Raw genomic sequence first — 21462 nt, 5'->3', positions numbered from 1 at the left:
ACTGCCTATATGAAGTAAGAACTTATAAATTCACTGGAAACTGATTCAATTTTTCACTGTGCAGGAACTCCTACTATTTATGCAGTTTTCATTGATGATTTTTCTTTGGTTCTGCATTCTGTGAGATTCTTTTTAAGGTGAAAGGCTTCATTCTCCTCTCTTATTCTTTAATCCTTTTGAATTATTTTCTTAGAGTTCTTTATATATTTTTCAAAGTACAAAGTAGAATAAAAGGCTCACATAAGCAACTTATAGATATCAAACTCTATCAATGTAGGTACTGAAAACAGGTGGCTGGGAGTGCTAGTCACATAACCCATCATGACTTGGAGGAAGGGTAAGTGAAGTAGATGGAAATGCTGGAAGTGGGACCCTTGCTTTACCTTCCTTCTAATCCCAAGTCTTGGTTCTTCCTGGCTAAGTTGGGGAGGTCACTTTTTTTTTGAGGACATCCAAGTCTGACCCTAGGACACTGCTTTGGCTCTCATAAAGAAGTGGGGAAATACATCATCACGGAGCCTTCAGTCTGGGCCGCCCAAAGGGCCTTGTCTGCTAAGTAAAATGAAGAGTATCCCCAGGGAAATAAATCCAGTTCTGTTGAATGGAGAACGTGAGTATTTGCTATGATGTTCCCTAATAGGAATTGCAGCTGAAATCAATGCTTTAAGTCAGGTGTGGGAAAGGAGGACTACTCTTTTCCATTCCCAGCTGCACCACTGTTTCAAAAGCACTTTGGGTCAAAATGATGTATCAGGCTGGAATTTCATCTTTCCAAAATGCCTCTGTCTTATTCTATCTGATGCAAAAGGCTTCTAGGAGTTGCCTTAGTAATGCCCAGTAATGTTCTCCCAAGTCATTGGTAGACACATGTTGACCATGCTGCTGTCTGAAAAGGGACTTGTTACTTATCATGGCAAGTTTGTGCAGACCATACTGTCTGCATACTGTCTTCTAAAGAAAGATGGCTCATGCCAATTTTTTTTCTTTTACCCTGAAAATCAAGCTTCATTCTTGTTTATTCAAGCTTTTAGTAGTCAGTCATCTGGCTATTGATAGTTCCTTAATTTTTACTTTGATTGGGAGGCGCTTAACAAATCCAACAGAGTTTTGTCTATTCTTTCATTAAATTAAAAACCTCGATCAGTAATACAACATAAATTGAATAATGGCCTGTTACCCAAATTCTGTGCTATACCTTTCATGTGTAATTGATATGGACTACCTAACCTCTCTGTGGAGTAGAGGACAACATAGAAATTCAGCTTAGTCATGCCTTTCCTGTGTGGTATTCTCAGGACATAGATGGCATAATTGACTACAGACATCTTAGTTTAAAAGCCATCTTTTAAGTTTCATCCAGTCCTAGTAATTTGTGTACAGTCCCATGGGCTGTATCCAAGGATTATGCTAATTTTATTAGCAACTCCTCTTGCTTTAATTAAACTATATGAATTCCCATCTGGTCACTGTTGTGCCAACACCCTTCTTTCCTTTTTTATTTTAATGTATAGATAATTTGTAGGTTTGCATTTCTATTCTGATTTCCTGAATTATCCATTGTGTTTTCCACATGAAATAACACAATTTTGAGGGGTGAACTGGACTTCAAATTGACCTAATGGGTTTAAGGGAATCTCTGGATCAAAGCAAAGACCCAAGTTTCTAAAGTTGGCCAGGTCTTTTTGGGAAAAGGTCGTCAAAGTATCTTGCCCTGTTGAAGGCACCAACCTATATGGTGCTGCTCAAAATACCTACAAGCAAGCTCTGTATAAACATTTACTATGTTTATACCACAAAGCAGAGCAATGTGAATTCCTTAGTGGACTGTTAATTTACATGTTATACACTTTCAAATATTTCCAAAAGCAAATGTGAAATGATTAGTAATCTCTTCACATGCTCACAAAATGTTATTAGCAAAATGCCTTGGGCAGTGTGTTATGTTGACTAAAATTGATAATTTTGTATTTTAAAACTGAAGCAACTCCCACTGCCCCTGAATAATTTTAGGGCCTGCCCAGAGCCCAGACCTTCTGGTCACACCACTTCTCAAGGTGCGTGTTGAGCTGAGGGGGAAAAACCCAAGAAACCCACAAACAGCGACATCCCCCATCCAGTGACCTAAGGTTTGATTGATTCAGCTCTTCTGAAAGCCTCAATTAAAGTTTTCTGTGGAGTCCTGCATTTTAAAATGGCTTGTTACCTATAAAATCACTGTGAGGAGGTGATTTTGTTGTTTACCACCTGTTCTGCTTATGTAAGCTTTAAAATGTGTATGTTGCTCTGAAGAAATCAAGCCTGGTGGTTCTTTTTCCTTCTGCATAACTGTCTGTCACCAGCTGTGTGTGGTTCTGACAGAGCCAAAGCCCTGGACAAAATATGTCATACTCCTCAAAGTGTTGATGTTGTTCTTTTTTTTGAAGAGGACCAGAGAGCAAGCTATTTAATGGTATTTGTTAATGTATCTCTTGTTTTTTGAATAATGGTTTCCATGCCTTGCAGATGCAAATATAACATGACACTTCCTTCTAAATACCACTTATTCTGTCCAGAAGATTTGCCTAAAATCTACCCCTCAAAGTTTCGCACCAGACTCGCGTGGGATAATAAAATTCCATAAAGGCCATTGTGATAGTAAGATTGTGCAAAAAGCCTGTGCCATAGCCACGTATTGTTTGCATGGGTGCAAAACATGTTCCAGCAATTTACATTTACAGCTATGAAGTAATTGAATAAGGAAATGCATCATCATTTTCTTTTTTAGCACATAGGTGAATTATGTCACCAACATGTGAAGGGGTGTTCATATAACATCATGGTGCTTTGTGCTAGAGAAAAACAATTACAGTGAATAAGGTAGAATGGCTCTGTTATTGCAGTACATAAGACTTTGATTACATACTGCCAAGATTCATACCAGCCTAGTAGTTGTTGACAGATAAAGTAACAAAAATGAAACTCATTTATTTTTTCTTTATTGAGACCTCAAGGTAAAGCAAATTTTCAGTTCTTGTACTTACTACATTGAAGGAACAAAGACTGACAGTCAAAATGTGCCAGTCCAGAAATATAAATTAAACCTAGTTTCATATCAAAGTTTCATTTAGTCTCTGAAAAGGAGCTGCTGCTTGGATTATTTTTGATCCTAAAACAAATACACTGTAGACAACTGTAGTGTATCTTGGATGAATTAACCCCCTCATACATTTAGCTTTTATGTATTTTCCAGGATATGCATCCATGTCTATTCAAGCAATTAAAACATTTGTTATGGACCTAATTATTTTACTTCTTTTCCCCATGTTTAATAACAATTTACAGTGTTTGCAAACCCAGTGAAAATGTGGATGTTTTTAACAGAGTGTAGCACTTTTGCTGAAGAAAATACATATTTTGAGGAAAAATTTTCTTCCCTCCCTGCTTGTGTAAGGAAAATTCTTCTGGCTTTTACCATCAGTTCTTCCAGGCAGCTAGATGCAGTATTATTTTATGATAATTGTAACAAATTATTTTTTAGGAAATTTGTTTATTTTCTAAAGAACAGATAAAAGTAGCTGTTAAAATAGCCAAGAACTAAAATGAGTGGATTTATCCCATCAAAATCTTGGATTAGTTACCTAGTCCAACTGAACATAATTGCTGTTCAGATTAATGAGGCAGTATCCTGGTATCTCCTCCGTAATTAAACACTTCTCTGGTTCAATACAGTATTAAAGATGCACCAGACGTTGAAACCTCAGTGGTGAAATTTAAAACTGTTGAAATTGGAGAGGTCAGCTGTGAAATACAAATTCCTTTGCAGTATGGAAAATTCGCTCGTCCGGTGTGTTTCAAGAATAATTTGACTTATATTGGGGATGCTGTATTTGTGGAAATGCTTCTTATCTTTCTGCCATCTAAATGTGAGAATTATTTTTCATTAGTTCCTGAGAAAAAGTAACATAAAGTGCACTTGTTTCCACAATTACCTTTTCTGACCTTTCACAAGATGATTGCAGTACCAGTAGGCTTAGAGAACTTGTTAAAAAAATTAAGCTTGTAAAGTAGCAAAAAATGCCCCTTTGCTTGCTGGTGTCGATTTCAAAATTAACATTTTAGTTCATGTGCTTCTAATAATCGCTGACCCTTACTTCATGTGCTTTCCACAGGAAATGAATACAGCAGAAATTACTTTGACCCGTTGATGGGTGAGGAAATAAACCCAAGGCAGTGTGGGATGGAGGTCAGTGAGGAAGGTGAGGCAGAATTAAGTATGTAATTTTGGTGTCAGAATATTCTTTTCCATTCATGAAAATGAGGTGTCAGAGATCACATATGCAGTTCTATTTAAATATTGAGGTTTACAATTTAAATTCTAAGCCTTAACTGCTCTGAACGCGATAGCCAGTGTACACAGACTTTGATCAAGGACAGTGAGTTAATGGGCAGGTAAAAATGAGGCTGTTCTGTATTCACTCTACTACTGTAACAGAATGAAACATGCTCCGTGAGCGTTGTCTACACCATATTCTTTTTAATTAATGAAGTTAGTCCAGAACTGAGCGCTAAGCTCTAGCTTTTTCACGGTCCTGCTCCCAAAGTCCTCCTCAGAGAGCAATTTTATTACAGAGTTGAATGTGTGTTTGCCTAACAGAAGGAAACCCCAGAGTTAGTAAAAGTGCACGAAGAGGCTTTTTTGGTTTTCATTTTTGCCAGTTTAGGCGAGATATTTAGTTTTGCTCTCTGTGGGCGATAGCAACCGGTGGGAGGGTGTGACTGCAGAGCTGGAAGAACAGAAGTTATGCATAGGTATGAGAGAGATTAACCAGGAGGTATTGTCTAGCAGAGGAAATTCTCCTCTGCTGTCACGGCTTTTAGATAAAAAGGGTGGGAACGGGCCTGCCTGAATTTGCATGGACTTAAGAACATCATCATGGTAATGAAGTGCTTAGCTATGCACTGAGTGCTTTGGCCCGGCTCCTGTTGTTAAGCACTAACAAGCCGAAAGCACGCAAGAGCCAGCTCTCCTGTGTTACCTTGCTAGCCCTTGGCTTCTCTAGAGTCTGTGCTTATTTGTACTGCAGAGACTCTCTAGGTGCACAGCTGTAGTCAGGTCTAAAAAAAAGTTATCTGTTGTGTTTCAAAGTTGTTCACTTCTGAAAATCATGAGAAACTCTGAGCCCACATGGAGGTTTTAAACTTTTGAGACAAAAGCTTGTGTGATTAAAAAAGCAGGCTCTGTTGCACATAACTGACTTGAATTTCTGTGTTCTGGTGAAAAAAGAAATCAAGGTTGATCAAGGTTGAGTTATATCTAATCCAAATTATTTCCCCATTCATTGTGTAGGATAGCAGTGTAATACCTTGGAAGTCAACTTCTGGCTCAGAGTTTTTAAAGGAAAGGCTTTTTTCCTGTTGGTCCTGCCTTGGTTCATCTTATGAAAAAGCTTTATGAGTCATGATCTGCTTCATGACCCGAGAATGAAAAGCAGATTAGATTTATGTATCTGTGCATGCACACCTGAAAACATGTACAGACAGAGCGGTGACATAAGGGATATACGGAAATGCAGTTCTCATTGGGAGGAAATGTTCTCTTGACTGTGTTAAAGAGGCTGAGTGATAAACTTAATCATAAATGCTGATTTTGCATTGTGTGGTGGGGGTTTATTTATTTTAGAATTTGGAACAGGCTCTTAGTCCATAGATTTCCAGGGTTTGGAGTGGACAGATGGTTTTAGTCAATTGCATATCATGCTAAGCCTGAGGTCCATGTGTGAGGAGCTGCCTTTTGGTGGTCCTCCTTTGTCTCCCTGGCAAAAATGTTGCTCAAATGTTGGGATAACTCTTGCTTATTAAAAGTCAAATAGCATTAGTACCAGCCTCAGGTTGGCTGTGTGGACCTCTGTAGAGCAGGTATAATGCTGTATTTATCAATACCTCTGCCAAGAGCAAAACATTTACCTTGCAGACATTGAAAAGGTGCCTGGACATTGTCCTGGGCACCTTGGCTCTGTTTGAGCAGGGGAAGCTTGACTAGATGGACTCAAGAGGTGCCTTCCTACCTTAAGTAGTCTGATTTGTCATTACTTACAAACCAGGCTCACTCTCTGGCTTATTTTTCCTTGAAGAAGTGTTAAATTAGTGGAAGTATATTTGTATGTAGAGGATGGATTAAAAAAAGATGGTCAGAACTAAAGCTTGGTCCTGCATGGTCATCCCTTGATTGGAAACCATACTGGTTTACCTCTTCTTTCCAGGTTCTCATGAGCAAGAGTCAAAACCAGAAAAACATGAAGAAATCGGGGCACATGTTGAAGTCAGACTTAGAACTTTAGGAAGCCAGGCTCAATGACCAAAGAGAATATCCGGTGAAAAGCAAATCTTCAGCCACTAACTATTATTTAATGGGTTATTCTGTGAGAATTAAGATATTGGCAATTATCTTTCTTATATTTGATAAATTAGATTTGTTCTGGAAATTTGTATGAGTCCATAATGCCCTGAGAGCAAACAATGTCCCACTATGGATTTTCTTCCTCCCTTGCAAAGGGAAGGTTTCAATGTTGCAGGCTAAAAGAAATGTAAGACATTCTATATTTTCAGAAGAGCTTTGCAGAAGCCACTACCTTCTTTGAAAGATCAGTGTAATTGAAAAACTTGCCTCTGAAATTTCATGGGAAAAAGAAATTTATTCATTGAGATTCTATTGAGCACTTAAAAAGAGTCACCCAAACCTGCATGTAGCTATACTTCAATCTACCAGCCTTGTATGCATTTCTTTGGTCTTCTATCTGCCTGTTTCACTAACAACTTAGAGAAGTCAGGGTGTGGAAGATCTGGAGAGAAAATGGTCCCAGTTGCTCATTTCTCCCTTGAATGTAGAGCCTTTAAGTAATTTTTTTTTCCAGGTCTCATGGAAAAGGGTAAGTGTGCATGTCCTTTGCTGCTTTAAAAAAATCTGCAGATATTACTGAAAATTTGAACTACCAACCAGCCACAAATTCAAAATTCATAGAGTGTTGTAATGACTATACACACTAGATAATGTGTTAGTATTATGGACAGCAAGGTAAAATTTCTAATGAAGATTCAAAATAATGTTAGAATAAATTGGGTATTTCGATTTTCATTAGGAGTCAAATATAATTAATCTGGCAATCTGAATATAAACAGTCATTTCAGCTACTCTATTAGCAGAATTTATAAACCAGTTTCGGTCCAGATCAACATATAATATTGCCCACCATTTAAAAGTATATGACTATATTTTTTATTTTGAATTGTCTTGCTTCAAACAAGTGACTGTAATTTTATTCTGAGCTATGAAACTAGCACTGTAAAAACTATCTTCAAGTGTCAAAGGGCTTCCTAAGTTTTGTATTTTTATATCTTTACTTTCAATTTAAAATAGTATTTCGTGAAATACTACTGGAAGAAACTATAGCTGTTTCACTGTTGTTTTTTAAAGATCCTGTGAAATTTGATGAGCAAATCCTTTACTCTAAACTGATGAAGCTTCTAGATGAAGAAAACAAGATGCTGAACTTCCAAGGTAAATACCAAAGTCAATTGCATAAAGAAAAATAAAACTCTTTTGAGTCTGCATGTGGGGAGGAGAGAGGGTAATCCATCCCCTTGAACTCAGAAGGCAAAGGGATGATGATTTTAATGCAATTCTGTAAGGTCTTTTTCTCCAAGTGTTTTTGTTTTGTGTCATGTTTATGTGGTTTTAACTGTAACTTAAGTGGCGTGTTCTCTCTAGATTGCTTCACTGCATGTTGAATTCCACACTTATGAAAGAAGGCTGGAAATATCATTGCTTATGTGTTCAAATCTAGAAATGGAAATCCTTACTTAAGCTGATAAGTGGGTAGGCACTTTGTCTGATGCACAGGTCATGTTACACTGTTTCAGGTTATCTATACAAGAATTCACACTAACAGAGGAGTAAGAAAGTGTTTTCTGTGGCTTTCTTAGAAAATACAAATTGATGTTCCATCTACAGTAAAAACAAGTATATGAGAAGAGATTTCTTCACCTCAAGTGAACAATCTTTGATTTCACTAATTTTTAAGGCATTTAAGGCATTACTTAAGTCCTGTTTGATTCACGAGACCTTTACCATCACAGCCTTTACACAAGGCCCATGTCTGCTGCTCTCCTCTGGTTCATCCCAGGAGAAGTGACATTTGCACAAGCCCAGCTCAGAGCTGTCCTTGTATTTTTTACCTATCCACCCCCTCCTTTTTCAGCAGATGTCTTTTGTGTAAAATTATTTTTTGTCCTTTGTGTCTGTATGAGGCTTCCTGTTGTATTTCAGCAATACACGGGCCTAGTCTGTCAGAGACAAAGCAGGCGGTTGCCTATGGCACTGGCGCTCCAGAAACTGCAACTTGTTTTATGACTATTTTGTTAATAAGCAACTTTGTTCTGGAGGAAGCAAATGTTTTCATTTGCCTACGGTTGCAAAATCTCGTGAACTGGCACTGGTCATATCAGTAACATCTTTGAAACCCATTTTATCTCATTTAAATGCAAGGAGGAAAAAGTGCAACAATCACAACTAAATTCATGCAGATAGTTTAAGCAAAAACCTTTAACTTATTTGAAAGATCTCAATTGTTCTATGTTAATGTCAATTCTGGGACAAGAAAATGTATCAGCATGAGTGTCTCACTCTCCATGTGCACATCAGAGCCCCCTGTGCAGGCGTGAGGGCAGCAAATGGGGGATGCACTGCAGGCCACTGCTGTCGTGTGTCTCAAGCTGTGCCTCGGTGCTTTTATTTCTTAAAAGTGCCATGATGGGTATCAGAGCTAGTCCTGTGGGTGAAGCTGCACACTGTTCTAGCTGAATTTATTACTTTTTCTTGCTTGGGTGAAGCAAATCCAGAAAAGAGAGATTTTCCTGGGGACATGAAGCTTGTGCGGTTTCCACCTCTGTGCATATATCAGGGTGTATTTATTTCTGCCCATGTTTTTCCTTCCCAGTATTTGAACCAGTTGGTCACTTCCAACCCTTTTTTTTTTTAACAGGGAGCAAGTCTCACAGGTATGACTTCCCTACCAGTTTTATGAAAGTGGGCAGTTGAGCAGAGCAGACAAGCATTATTAATGTCTCCACCGAAGGAAAAGTTAATATAGAGTTTGACCCTTATTAGCATCAGAAAAACCATAGAAAACTAGGATTCATTTGGTTCCACTCTTACAGAACTGCTTCGTTTCTTCATTTGGCCACTGAGCTGAAAGATAATGCAGTCATACAGTCCTAATTAATAGATGATCCCCAAAGGAAAGGAAAGAACATGGCTCAGAATTTATATCATTGTATATTTAAAGCATTTTGTGGCTGAGTAACCTGTTGGTCACTCTTGTGGTATGTGTTATTTCATATTATAAGGCAACTTAAAAGGCAACATGGGTTGTTTGCTTTGAAAGATATAGACTATACATGTTTTTGCTTTGCATTTTTGTCAATATACAGTTGTGATCCATGAACATTTAAAATGATGATACATGATTGCCATAAAAAGTAATTTCTATTATATTGTTCTTTGGCAAGAATCAAAAAAATTGAAGTGCCAAGTTTTGCAGAATTTTAGTTGTCTGAACCTGGTGCATGAGCCTTCAGTACTGAACTTTTTTAGATACAATTTGTGCATGGTTTTCTAGACCAAGTAGCCAAAATTATTTTTCCATATGGAGTTTGTTGCATCTTTATTCATCAAACACATCCTGAGGTGTAGTCTGCTGCTGAATATACTCTTTAAATTATCATCTCAGTATATAAACTGCTGCTATCTGATAGAGAAATACAGATAGCATCAAGTAAATGAAGTCACAAGCAGTCAAGCTAATACTGGAAAGATTTTTAATTACAGTCCAGCATCTGCAAATACAGCCTGTGCTGAAGTGATTTAAGCTACAAGGAAAGCATGACTCTCAGGGTTAGGTACATCCAAAGCAATGAAAACTTTTGATGCCCATGCTAACAACTTCAAGCAGTAAGTTTTTAATTAGTTTTTAACTCTGGCTTCTTTTGTAGAGCAAGGATTTGGTTGCTTTTTCTTTTGGTCAAGTGTTGTTCTGGGGCATGACCTCAATCCTCCAACCTGTGGATAAGTTCAAGCAAGGACCAACCTGACGCTGACCAAGTTTGAGAAGTTTCTTTGCAAAGACCCTGCAGAAGAAGAAGATCAGCTGAACTAACCCTGTTCTCTCCTTGTTTCCAATGCAGGGAAATGAGCAATTGTGCTTAAATGAGCATATGTATCTTTTAATCAAATATTTTTCAAATCTAAATTGTAATTTATCACTCTGTTTTTCAGAGGTGCTTCCCTTGAAAAGGCTTTTGAAAATGCTCTCTTCTTTTGCTCTTTTTTGACAAAATTTATGCTGATGAGTCCAGTGTCTTCCACCAAAATTGAGTTCACTTGATATGATTCCTCACAAAAGTAAGGAACACAAAAAAGAAAAAGTATATTTTGATGGATTGCTCCATGTTTATCTTTCTGAACCAAATGGTTTTACTCCCTTTTTGACTATTGCTCTACCCTGAATCTACTGACTTCCCAGGATGTAAACTTGCAGTGCTCCTGTGAAAGCAGTAAAGCAGCTGATTTATACCAGCTGAGCATATGGCCTGTTGTGTACAGCACAGCGTCAAGGGGAACAAGAGATGCTCCGTCTTCTGCTTTTGGCAATGTTTCTTTTTCCTGTGCTTCCTGGGTTTTCTCTCTCCGAGCCAAATCCTTAATGTTACAGTAAATTTAAATGTAAATATTGTTTTGTTTTTGCAGTTAATAGTTGTAGGTCAAATCACTTTTCATTAGGTTTGTAAAGTGCTACATGAAGGGATGTGTACCCTAAGGTAATGGTTTGAGTTGTTTATATCTACTGTACATTTCCCCCAACATGATTTTGAATTGTATCCTGTTGTAATTAAATAGAAAACCCACCCTACTTCCTGTGTGTTGGTGGCACCGAGGTGATTTAAGTACTCGGGAGGCTTAACAATTAAAGTCATTAAACAATGAGCAGTGAGCAAAACTGGAAATGTTAATAGCCTTAGTTTTATCTTTCCTTTTCTGGTCTTCATTAGAGAATGAAAGACTTCAAAGGAGACTGAGGGAAAAAACCCTCTCTTTTAACTGCTTTCATGTTGTAGGATGGACAAAGAGAAGCAAATAACTAGATATGGCAATTTCTTTAAGAGATAGGCACAGAGAACTATAAAAGCTTACACACAGAAATATGAAGCAAGACAGATAGATGTGGGCAATCTGATATCTTATTTTGTAGTGATCCTAATGTGGAGACATGAGCAAAAATAGTTGTTATTACTTATGATCCATACTATTAGTACTATAGCAGATATCAATGAGAGATCTAATTTTTTTTAACATAACATGATCAATTAAACTGAAAAAAAGACAATATTTCTTTTTCAGGCTGGCTTTATGAATGAGATTTATTTTTATTTATGTGGTGCATGTACTCTTTGATTCTGCATATGTCACTGCAGTGAAATCAGGGTAGTGGTGTGGGTGTGAGCAGAACTGGACCAAATTAATTAGGCAGGAGCTGCATGCATACACCTAGGAAAAGGAATCTAATAATTTGGGGTGAATTGAAAGGAACATGAAATGCTTGATGTAGTTTCACCTAAAACTCTCATTCAATTGCAATTATTACTCTTCCTCAGGAAGGAATGCCAAAGTTGTTCCAAATCCCAGTCCCTCTAAGATTAACAAGTCAGCAAAATGCCAGTGGAAATGTAGATCATGCCTTTTAAAAAGTACCTAAGGAACAAGTTGCACATACTAAATTTGTACCTGAATTCTGGTGTTGCACTTGAGGACAGTTTTCCTGGTACTGGCACTTGGCACGTGTCAGTTGTCTTACTGATGCTCTTTCATACTTAAAGTGTTGGTGGGCCAAACATACTAACTGAGAGGGTAGTAACCAGTGAATGAGCTCCCATTTGCTGAGAAATAATCTGCCACTTTTGTTTCCAGCAGCCCGTGTCGTTAGTGAAGATTTTCCGGATGCTGTAACGCCTGTCAGCTCCAGTAAGGCATGTGACCTTCACAGGGAGCTCGAAGATGAAGAGATTCCTTCATATATCGAACAGTTTGAGAGAGATGTTCAGGATGACATAATTCTGCTTGGCAGCTTTTCACTGGAACAGGTCAGAGTTAAGAACTATAAGACAATTTTATCACTTGCTTCATAACATGATGCTGGCTTGTTAACCTTGTACACCCCAATTCTATTTCTCTGCCTGGTGATACTTATATTGAAAGAGGAAAGGATAACCATTGTCATTGGCATGCTTTATGCAACTGGCACTTCGCTAAGCTAACAGCAGGACCTTTATCTTTGTCTCCATTTCAATGTGAATAAAAATAGATTGCCTTCATGGCTTCTTTCCCAAATAGTGGAAGATCTCTGACTGCTATGTAGTAATATTGCAATTGAGTTTCAATCAAGAGACTAAGTCTAGGACATCTCTCTCTGCCACATTTAACAGAGGCTTATTCATCAGTGAGCAAGTTCGGATTGGAGCCCAGGGAGGATTTATGTAGCAATGTTCATTGTACAGAGGATAAGATTATTTCCCCATTATAAATCTGTTATGTTTGTCAGGGTGGTAAAGCTTTCTAAGGTTTCTTTTTGTCATTCATGGCATGAAGAGACAGGTTCTGGTTCATGTTGACAAAGGCACAAGTTTGCAGGGCTGAAATGATACTTGTGGGCACCTAATGACCATTTGTCCCTTTGAAAAATTTCATACTAAGACTAGAGGACAGGAAGAGAGATTAATTGATGAATCTATCATTTTTAATTAGCAACATGAGAACAGCGCACTGGCTCTGATGGGCTTAAAATAGGTTATCCAGTGACTGATGGTGATCTAAGCTTTCTTTTATTTTCAGGGGAAGTTTTTAGATTTTTTTTTTCCACTGCAGGACTAAACCTTATCATTGCCTTCTGCATGATGGTGAGGGACACAATTCTCTCCTTACTGCTTTCCTCTAAATTCTGTAGCTATATTGCATGCCTTGTGGCTTTTTTATATCTGTATGCATCATGCGTGGAAGGTAGTATGGGTAATACTGTTCAGAGAATGCGAAATGGAAGGGAACTGTGAGGGAAAAGGACTCAGATGGTACTAAGAACCTCATCTGCCTCAAGGGACTGGCGGAGAATGAACCAGGGAATAGGAGAACAGAAAGTGCTGCACCTTTCCAGAAGATTATAAAATGTTGAGAATTTGCACTTTAACTATGTTTGGGGTATTCAGATGCCCCCAAAGCTTCATGAGGCTCTGTGAGACCTAAAGGAACACAATACCCTCCCTCTAAACATGGTCACATGGCTGATCATCTTGGAATCTTTTTGGAGGTATTCAGCAGTTTGTTTCCTAGACAGAAAAAATGTATTGGGTCACCCCAAAACTACATTCTGCTTTTTAACTGACAACTACATATGTGAATTTACATGTAATACGATACAATACAATAGTGCTTTTCTTCCTTATATTAGTCCAAAAGAAAGGAAATCCTCATTCAGTGGGGTTGATTGAGCTGGTCTACCATGAGTTTTCAGAGAGGGACTCATTCTTTTCTTTGCAAAATGAGGTCTTGAGTGTCTGTGTTTTATGTCCATTCCTCACACATCTCTAACTTCAGTTTTTCATGCCCTGCTAGGGAATTTAGTTCCACTGACCTGGTATTAGTTGTCACATCTGCACTCTGCAATACAGAGAGTAAGAAGAGGATCCCTGTAAAATACATATTGTCTTCTAGATCAGTGATCTGTACATCCATCCCTTCCTTAAAAGACTACAGAAATGGTGTACTCAGTCCCTTTGAACAGAAAATAGAAGAGCTGACATTGGAAGTAGATGCTGCAAACATCATGTCATTGTATTGGGTTTGCAAATTTTGGTAGTGGGGGGGGTGGCTACAGGGGTGGCTTCTATGAGAAGCTGCCAGAAGCTTCCCCCATGTCTAGCAGCACCATTCCCTGGTGGCTTCAAGATCAAACACTGGCCTAGGCTGAGCCAATTAGAAATGGTGGTAACACCTCTGTGACAGTGTATTTAAATAGAAAAAAAAAAAAAAAAAAGCAGGCAAGCTATTGCACAGTTGTATCCAGAGAAGAGCAGAGTGAGAATATGTGAGAAGAGCCGCCCTGCAGGCACCAGCCAAGGTCAGTGGAGAAGGGGGGAGGAGGTGGTGGAGCAGACATTCCCCTGCAGCCCATGGTGCAGACCATGGTGGAGTGGCTGTGTCCCTACAGACCGGGAGGACCATGGGGATGCAGAGATCCACCTGCAGGTGGATGCCTGAGAGGAGACTGTGATCCTGTGGGAGGCCCATGCTGGGACATGGTCCTGGTGGACCTGCAGACCCGTGGAGAGGAACCTATGTTGGAGCAGGTATCCTGGTAGGACTTGTGGTCCTGGGGGGGCCTCACACTGGAGCAGCTTGTCCTTGAAGGACTGCATTGTGTGAAAGTGTGACACTGGAGCAGTTTGTGGAGAACTGTTGCCATGGGATGGACTCATGCTGAAGAAGTTCATGAAGAACTGTCTCCCATGGGAGGGACCCCAAGCTGGAGCAGGGGAAAGACTCCTCTTCCTAAGCAGTGACAGGAACAACCTGTTCTGCCCAATGGTCTGACAGTAGCCCCCATTCCCAGTCTCCCTGGGCTGGAGTGGGGGGGAGGTACAGCTGGGTAGGAGGGAGGGCTGGAAGAAAGGTGTTTTAAAAGCCTTATTTTTTTTCTCATTATCCTGCCCTGATTTGTTAGTAATAAATTCAATTAACATTTCTAATTATAGCCTGTTTTGCCAGTGAAGATTTTTAGCAAGCAATCTCTCCCAGCCCTTATCTCAACCCATGAACCCTTCATTACATTTTCTCTCCCTTGTCCTTCTGCAGAGAGGACTGACAGAGGGCTTTGGTGGGTACCTGGCATCCAGCCACGGTCAACCCACTACAGTCATATTGTATTCCAAAACCTCTAGCAATAATGTGAGCATGCTAATTCTTGTTTAATTGATCTTCTTTATTCTTTAATGGACCTCTTTACTCTTTGATCCATGGGTATACCCCTGCAGCATTGCAGTGTTGATGCTTTTCCACAACAGCTACAGGTTCATTGTTAGACTGCTGCCATGGCCCTCAGAATCTGTTGCTGCTGACTTTGGGATGCTTCCAGCTTTTGTTGCTTGAACGTATGTTTATTGGTTTGTAAAAGTCTTTAATTTTGTACATGGCATTTACTTCTTATTCAGTAGAAAATCCCTTCCCTTCTCTCTGCAGGTTCAGTGAGTAGCAGATGTACTTTAGCCAGCATAATTTATGATTAGTTAATTTAATCTGCCATAATGACATAAAGTGAGCCTGAAACAAGCTTCTATCAATTTTGCCATTAGAGGTAGCATAATATTTTCAAATGTCTACAAAACTGAGTAATTAACCCTTGGGCTGGGTAAAGGAGTCTAACAGACATCTCCCTCACATTCCTTTGTTTTGATAAAATGAAAAAAAAAGCCATGGGAGCCCAAGGGTTAAAAATACCAGAGGAGATTTTACAGTATGTGAGACTGGTTTTATAAGTGAGGTTCAGAAAAACACTTGAGTTGCTGCTGTTTCTTTTTAGGCTGCCAAAAATTCTCTCCAATGAGGCACCTGATTTACTCTGGAGCATTGCTGGAAGCGTTGGCATGAAAAGGATAGCTATGTATCAACTATCTATCCCTTAGTTGGTTGTTTTTCTCTGCTTTGTAGCATTACAAAAAATGGGTGGCTTTTTTTAAAACAGCAGCTCAGTGCGTAAGATGACCATGATTCAAAGTTTTTGAAAGGGCAGATGCATTTCTCAAAATAATATTTTTTGGAAAAAGGGTTTATGTTAGATTTTAGCTCTGGAACTTTAAGCTGTGTTGTTTCTTACTTCATGTCCTGTTTTGTAAATGCAGAAACTGAAAGCTGAGGTTGGCAAGAAATGCATAAAGGGAGATCTGATAGATTCTTGCAAAGAAAGCATTAAGCAGATGTCAATGTTCTGTTAACAAATACATTAAAGAATATTACGTTTGGAAAGCAGTGCTGTTTTATGTGACCTGCCATGTAGACACAAGGATTTCAAAGGCCCCAATGACATTTGCTTTCAATAAAGAAAAATAAACTCTGTTGCAAGAAAATCAAAGCTTGAGACTGTGTTGTGGTAGAAACTGAGGAGGTACAACCAAGGCTGGATATTCAGAGCACCACAGAAAACCATTTGTCATGAGACAATGCAGGGGCACATGCTTAGGGGTGGAACTTGATCTTACAGGGCAGAGAAATATGCAAGGAAATACCTGAAATAGTGCTGACTTACTGTGTTTGCTTAAAAACGGGGTGCTCTAAAAACATGACAGACTGCTGAAGATGGAGCAAACAGTGGTGATTGGAGCGAGATTGCACTTGATGAGCTTTTGGCAGCATAATCTTGCTATACACTAATTTAAATTCCATGGAAAAGTACTACCAGCTCTAGAATTTTTAGCTGTTTCTGAACTGAGATAATAAAAGTGACTAAGTTTTATGTAGGTTCTCTCAGAAAAAAATTAATAATGGGGTGACTGAAAGGATCAGTACTGCCTCACAAACCAAGAGCATCTTTCCTGTTTGCTCACCCTCCTCCTGCAACTCGGTCAGTATTCTTTACCAGGAACAATTTGTTCACAGCCTCCATCTCTCTCTACCAGTTTCAGCTGCTACATTTACCCCTTTGTGCAGAGCATAGAACCTTGCAGGACTTGATGATCATCACTATATATTCAGTTTTGAACCATGACCTCCATGTGAATTACTCAAGAGCCTCTGAATGTAAAGTGCAAGTTTTGCTCTTCGGTACCAGCGGCTGAGTTATAGTAGTAAGAAAGGAGTTATTTGTTGCAGGTGGATAGTAATAAAATGTTGTCTTTCATCAAAAGATTTACCTTTTGGTTAAACAAAGGTTAATGCCTCAGGGTATTAGGTCTAATACTCTTACAGGGTCATTATCATCACTGCCTGACTTCTTGCCAAGTCACAGAGATCAATTTATATGATGATGGAGAGATCAGTTTTCCTTTCATTAACAGTGGATAGAACATGGGTAAAATTTGGTACTATGTAAGATGGTAAATTTACTCTCCAATCATGAATTTAACCAGTGGGATCAGACCTCAGTCTGATAAACATCAGATGAAACACCAACGCACATTTGCTTGCATGTTCTACCCTGTTGGATAATACTGTCATAGAGTGATATCACAGAATGGTTTGTGTTGGAAGGGACCTGAAAGGTTGCTTATATCCTGATGGTACCTGCAGACCTCCCCTCATCAGAGCTTTAGCCTACTAAGCATTGTACAGTCTGCTCTGAGTATAACCCTTGTGGGAATATACTCATCTAAGAGCAATGCAGAGTTGAAGGTGACTTTTTGTCAGCAGAAACTTACTTTTTGTCATTTACCAGGACTTTAAATGAGGGTTGTGTGTAAATTAGTTGGGGTGGGGATTTTTTCCTTGTTTGTTTTCTTTCTTTTTTTTTTTTCTTTCCTGAGAATTACAGGTCAAGAATACAAAAGCTGAAAATGTTTAATTCTCACTATCTTAAAAGTGGGTGACTTCATTTTAGGCAAGCTACCTATATGCTACATACATTATTTGACTGTCAAAGCATTTCTAAAGTTAGTTAGTCTAATGGTTTCCATTTCATTTGCATCACATAGTAGGAATCATGGCTATCTTCTTTAGAACATAATTTTCTTTTGAAATCCATCATTAGGCTGAGCTCATTGAATTCATTATAGGTAGCCTGTTCTTGTACTTGTGAAAAAAAATATCACAGAAACCTATGTTTCGGGGCAAAATACAAAAGGTGAACTTCCCAATGGTTGGGATATTGGGATTCTGTCCCTTGGACTTCTGATTTCTTGCTCAGTGAGAGCCTGTGGCCCTCAGATGTGTATCAGCACCCATAGTCTGGGCAGACCCATAGTCTGATGTAGAAGCCATACATGTAGCATGGGGAGTTCTCCACCCTGTAGGTCAGCAATCCGAGATTTCTAAATATCTTTATTCTATTAGGCTTGTTCCTGTGTCCTCAGCTGGAAGCCTGGGAACCTTCCAAATTTCTAAGGTTCCTACCTTATTGCTTCTGGGGACTCAGATAATTTTTGTTTTAAAGGAGCTGGGAGGAGATTGAAGAGGGAGCATGGAAATTAACATAAACAAAATAATGGAAAATATGTTCTATATGTTTGTAAATAGTCTGTTGCTGTGTTGTCATAATACCCCCAATATAGCTATAGCTCCCCTTTTAAATTGTGGCACTTTTTTGATTGCTTTGTCCAGGAATTAAATGAGTTTCATTTAAAGTAAATATTAAGAGTTTTATTTAAGCAAACATTTAAATGGAAGTAATGAAAATCTTCCATATTTCCTATATTTTTCACTAAAAATTAATTCATTTAGTTTTTACTGCATTCTTTCACACTTTACGATCAGAAGGGCAATTAAAGAACTGAAGTAATTCTTGATATTCTATTGAGCTGGAACAATGATTCCTACAGCTGCTGTAAATGATGGTACTGCATTTGCTGCTGTTTAAAGTAATCTGACTGGTCAGCTCTCTGGCTCATTATCCCACTAAAAACTCCAGTAAGGAAGTCCATTTCTATGGTTCAATAAACAGAGGCAATTGGAAAGATTCTTCAAAGAGAATTAGTGATTGCCAAATCCTGATGAAGTTTAAGAGACTTCATCAAGCACTGACCACCTGTTAAAAGAAGCAAAACTCAGATAAGCATTGCAAGGAGAGCATCAGTATTACTGCTGAATAGAGGCACAAACCTGCAAAAAAATAAGTACAATAAAACCAAATTTTTAATTTCTCATATATTCTCCAGAATTAATTTTTTACCCAGAGTTGTTTTATTTGTATTTTAAATACATTTGGAGCCAAACTGTAGTCACGGGTGTAGCTAAATCTACCTTTGGTTAGTTTTTATGACAGGGGTACATCCTCCTTAGCAGCATTAATAGACTCACATGGATTTTGAGCTGCAGATAAAGGAATTGCTCTATACAGTGGAAAGTTTTACTTCTGTAGTCTTAAAGTAGAGCTGAATTTGTTGAATGGAATCTGTGCTGTATGGCACATCTGACCTTTACTTCACAGAACAGATTAATTCAAGTGGAGAAGAGCCAGACCTCTGGAGCTTGTCTAGTCCAGCCTCCTGCTCTTGAGGTGTATTGGGTTTTTCATGTTTAACCAGACTTTTTAAGGGCTTTAGAGTTCACATCAGTCTGTAAGGGGCAAATATAACCAGTAGTCTGTAAGCTGGGAGATGTTAAAATACTGTGAAACAGAGTCCAGTTGCATTACGTGCCTGCTTATTTATTTAGTACAAAGCTGAAAAATCACCACTGTTGTTAGCCTGCTGACAACCTGTTAGCGCAGTTGGTTTCTGTCATTACTGTGCAGACCCTTAGACAAGATGCAGTTTTCAGGACTAGGTGGCTATGATGAGAATATATAATAAAGTCAACATGTTCACTCAAAGATACATCAGCACAATATGATGTTATTATACTGTTGCTCATATCAACATTCAAATCAGAAAGATCCCAGCTGAATATGTGAAACAATTTTCTTTCAGCTGAGACTTGGAGCAGGATGTGGGCCAGCAGGAGGAGGTCTGTTCTTTACAGAGAAAAATCATTAGGCATGGCAACTCATCATTGCCGCTGTTGTATTTAAGACAATCATACAGTAAACCGTACTTAATGTTTTTCCATTTCTGTAATTTTCATACACTAATTGTAAGTGAACGTCTCTCTTAATTATGTTTCAAATATGTCTGCACACTAGAAGCAGAAGATGATGTGAAAGGGAGTACAAATGGGAATTGTTGGATAAAGTTAAAGTCTATACTTTTTGATTACATTTATAATGGAGGCAGATTTGTGAGGCAATACTTTACTGACAGTCAGAAAAAAGAACAGGGACTCAGAAAGATGAAATAGATTGTAACCTCTGGCCTGAACATGATTTTTTTGGGCAGCTGTAACAAGCAAATTTGTTGCCATGACTCAAGTTTTCCCTATCTGCAAAACAGACCTAAAATTAGATACCTGTGTTGTGGAAGAGTAAGAGGATTAAAGGAGTAAAGTTTCATGAGAGACTTTGAAAAGGCTTTACAAATAATAAAAACATTCTGTGCTGAAATTGACAAACATTTTTAAATTGAAGAAGAATGGGGGAAAACCACAATAAAAATGTCAATGTTTCCGATTGGTATTTCCTTTCTGTTTCCCTTCAGTTGTGTCCCAATTTGCTGTCAGTACCCAAGAAGTAGAAAAAGGTTGTAAAATGCTGAAGTTCATTACGTAGCCTATGAACACTTTTCCATTGTTAATGTAAACTATTCATTTTAGATTTATATATTGGCATAGTTCACTTTAGTTTTCACTGGCATCTCATGGTACATGGCTTTATACTGGAGGGAATGTATTCCCTGATAAAATGTGGTTCATGTCTTCCATCATATCTTGGTAGCATATTCTGTTATATCTTACTGTTTAAAAGTGACTGGCTCTTAGTAGCTGGTGATTTCTAGGCTAATATCGAAACACCTGAACTTGTGGAGCTTTGACAGGCTAAGATGTTTCTGCTTAAAGTCTCTTAATCAGTGGCAAAAGACATTTCAGCATTACATATTTTCAGTGCTTGGCTATGGTAGTCAGATGTTCTCATAAGTGGCCTTGCATTCTCTTACAACACTCTCTAGAGTTTGATGAGGATACCAAAGGTTTATGACCTTGAAGCTACATCTTCTCAACTGTGAAGTAGGAAGCATCTGAAGGAGAACCTGGTGGTTCTGAAGAAACTGTAGGTGATCTCTCTGTCAACAGCAAGACAGAAATGAGAAAAATGAGTTCTCTGTTTTGACACTGGAGAGACAAAATCTTTGTTTTGCAGAAGTTGGGTAGCCCTACAGCAGTCAGAGCTACTCAACGGAGTTTTCTCAATGCATCTTAAGCAAAGTGATTCAAGTTCTTTTAACTTGTTAGTCCAGTCCTATCATCTTGGACCAAAATCCTGAATGAAAACATCTCTGAGTTTTGAGAAAATTCAGGTCTTTGTTTATCACACCTACTTTACAGCTGGATCTAGTTTCCATATCTGTTCAAAATTAGTGTCTTTGATGTATATTCTTAAAAAAGCATTCACCTTGATAGCAGAATACTACTTTCCTCTGTTGACTGGTAGCTCAGTTTTTGCTGCATTGTTTGAAATGCAGTACTTTACAGATTTATCAAAATGATGAGCCTATAATGTTGTCACTAAATGTATCTATATCATTCAGTGTAATAAGGCTGTAGCACGACTAAAGTGAATCTCACTTTGTGTTCTGCAGTATCAGTTT

At 38.4% G+C, this 21462-nt stretch overlaps 1 protein-coding gene across 1 annotated transcript in view; it reads left to right on the top strand.

Moving 5' to 3' along the window:
* OFCC1 (orofacial cleft 1 candidate 1) overlaps positions 1-21462 on the top strand; it is a 158291-nt gene that overhangs the window by 13980 nt on the left and 122849 nt on the right. Inside the window, exons 4-6 of the mRNA XM_014308603.1 lie at positions 4149-4235; positions 7451-7534; positions 12002-12171. Of these exons, the coding sequence (XP_014164078.1) occupies positions 4149-4235; positions 7451-7534; positions 12002-12171 (341 nt within the window). The remainder of the gene's footprint in view (positions 1-4148; positions 4236-7450; positions 7535-12001; positions 12172-21462) is intronic.

This window comes from Geospiza fortis, unplaced genomic scaffold (genome assembly GCF_000277835.1).
Source record: "Geospiza fortis unplaced genomic scaffold, GeoFor_1.0 scaffold219, whole genome shotgun sequence".
Classification (NCBI taxonomy): Eukaryota; Metazoa; Chordata; class Aves; order Passeriformes; family Thraupidae; genus Geospiza; species Geospiza fortis.
The sequence above is the reverse complement of the archived record's forward strand: the minus strand, read 5'-3'. Positions and strand labels throughout refer to the sequence as shown.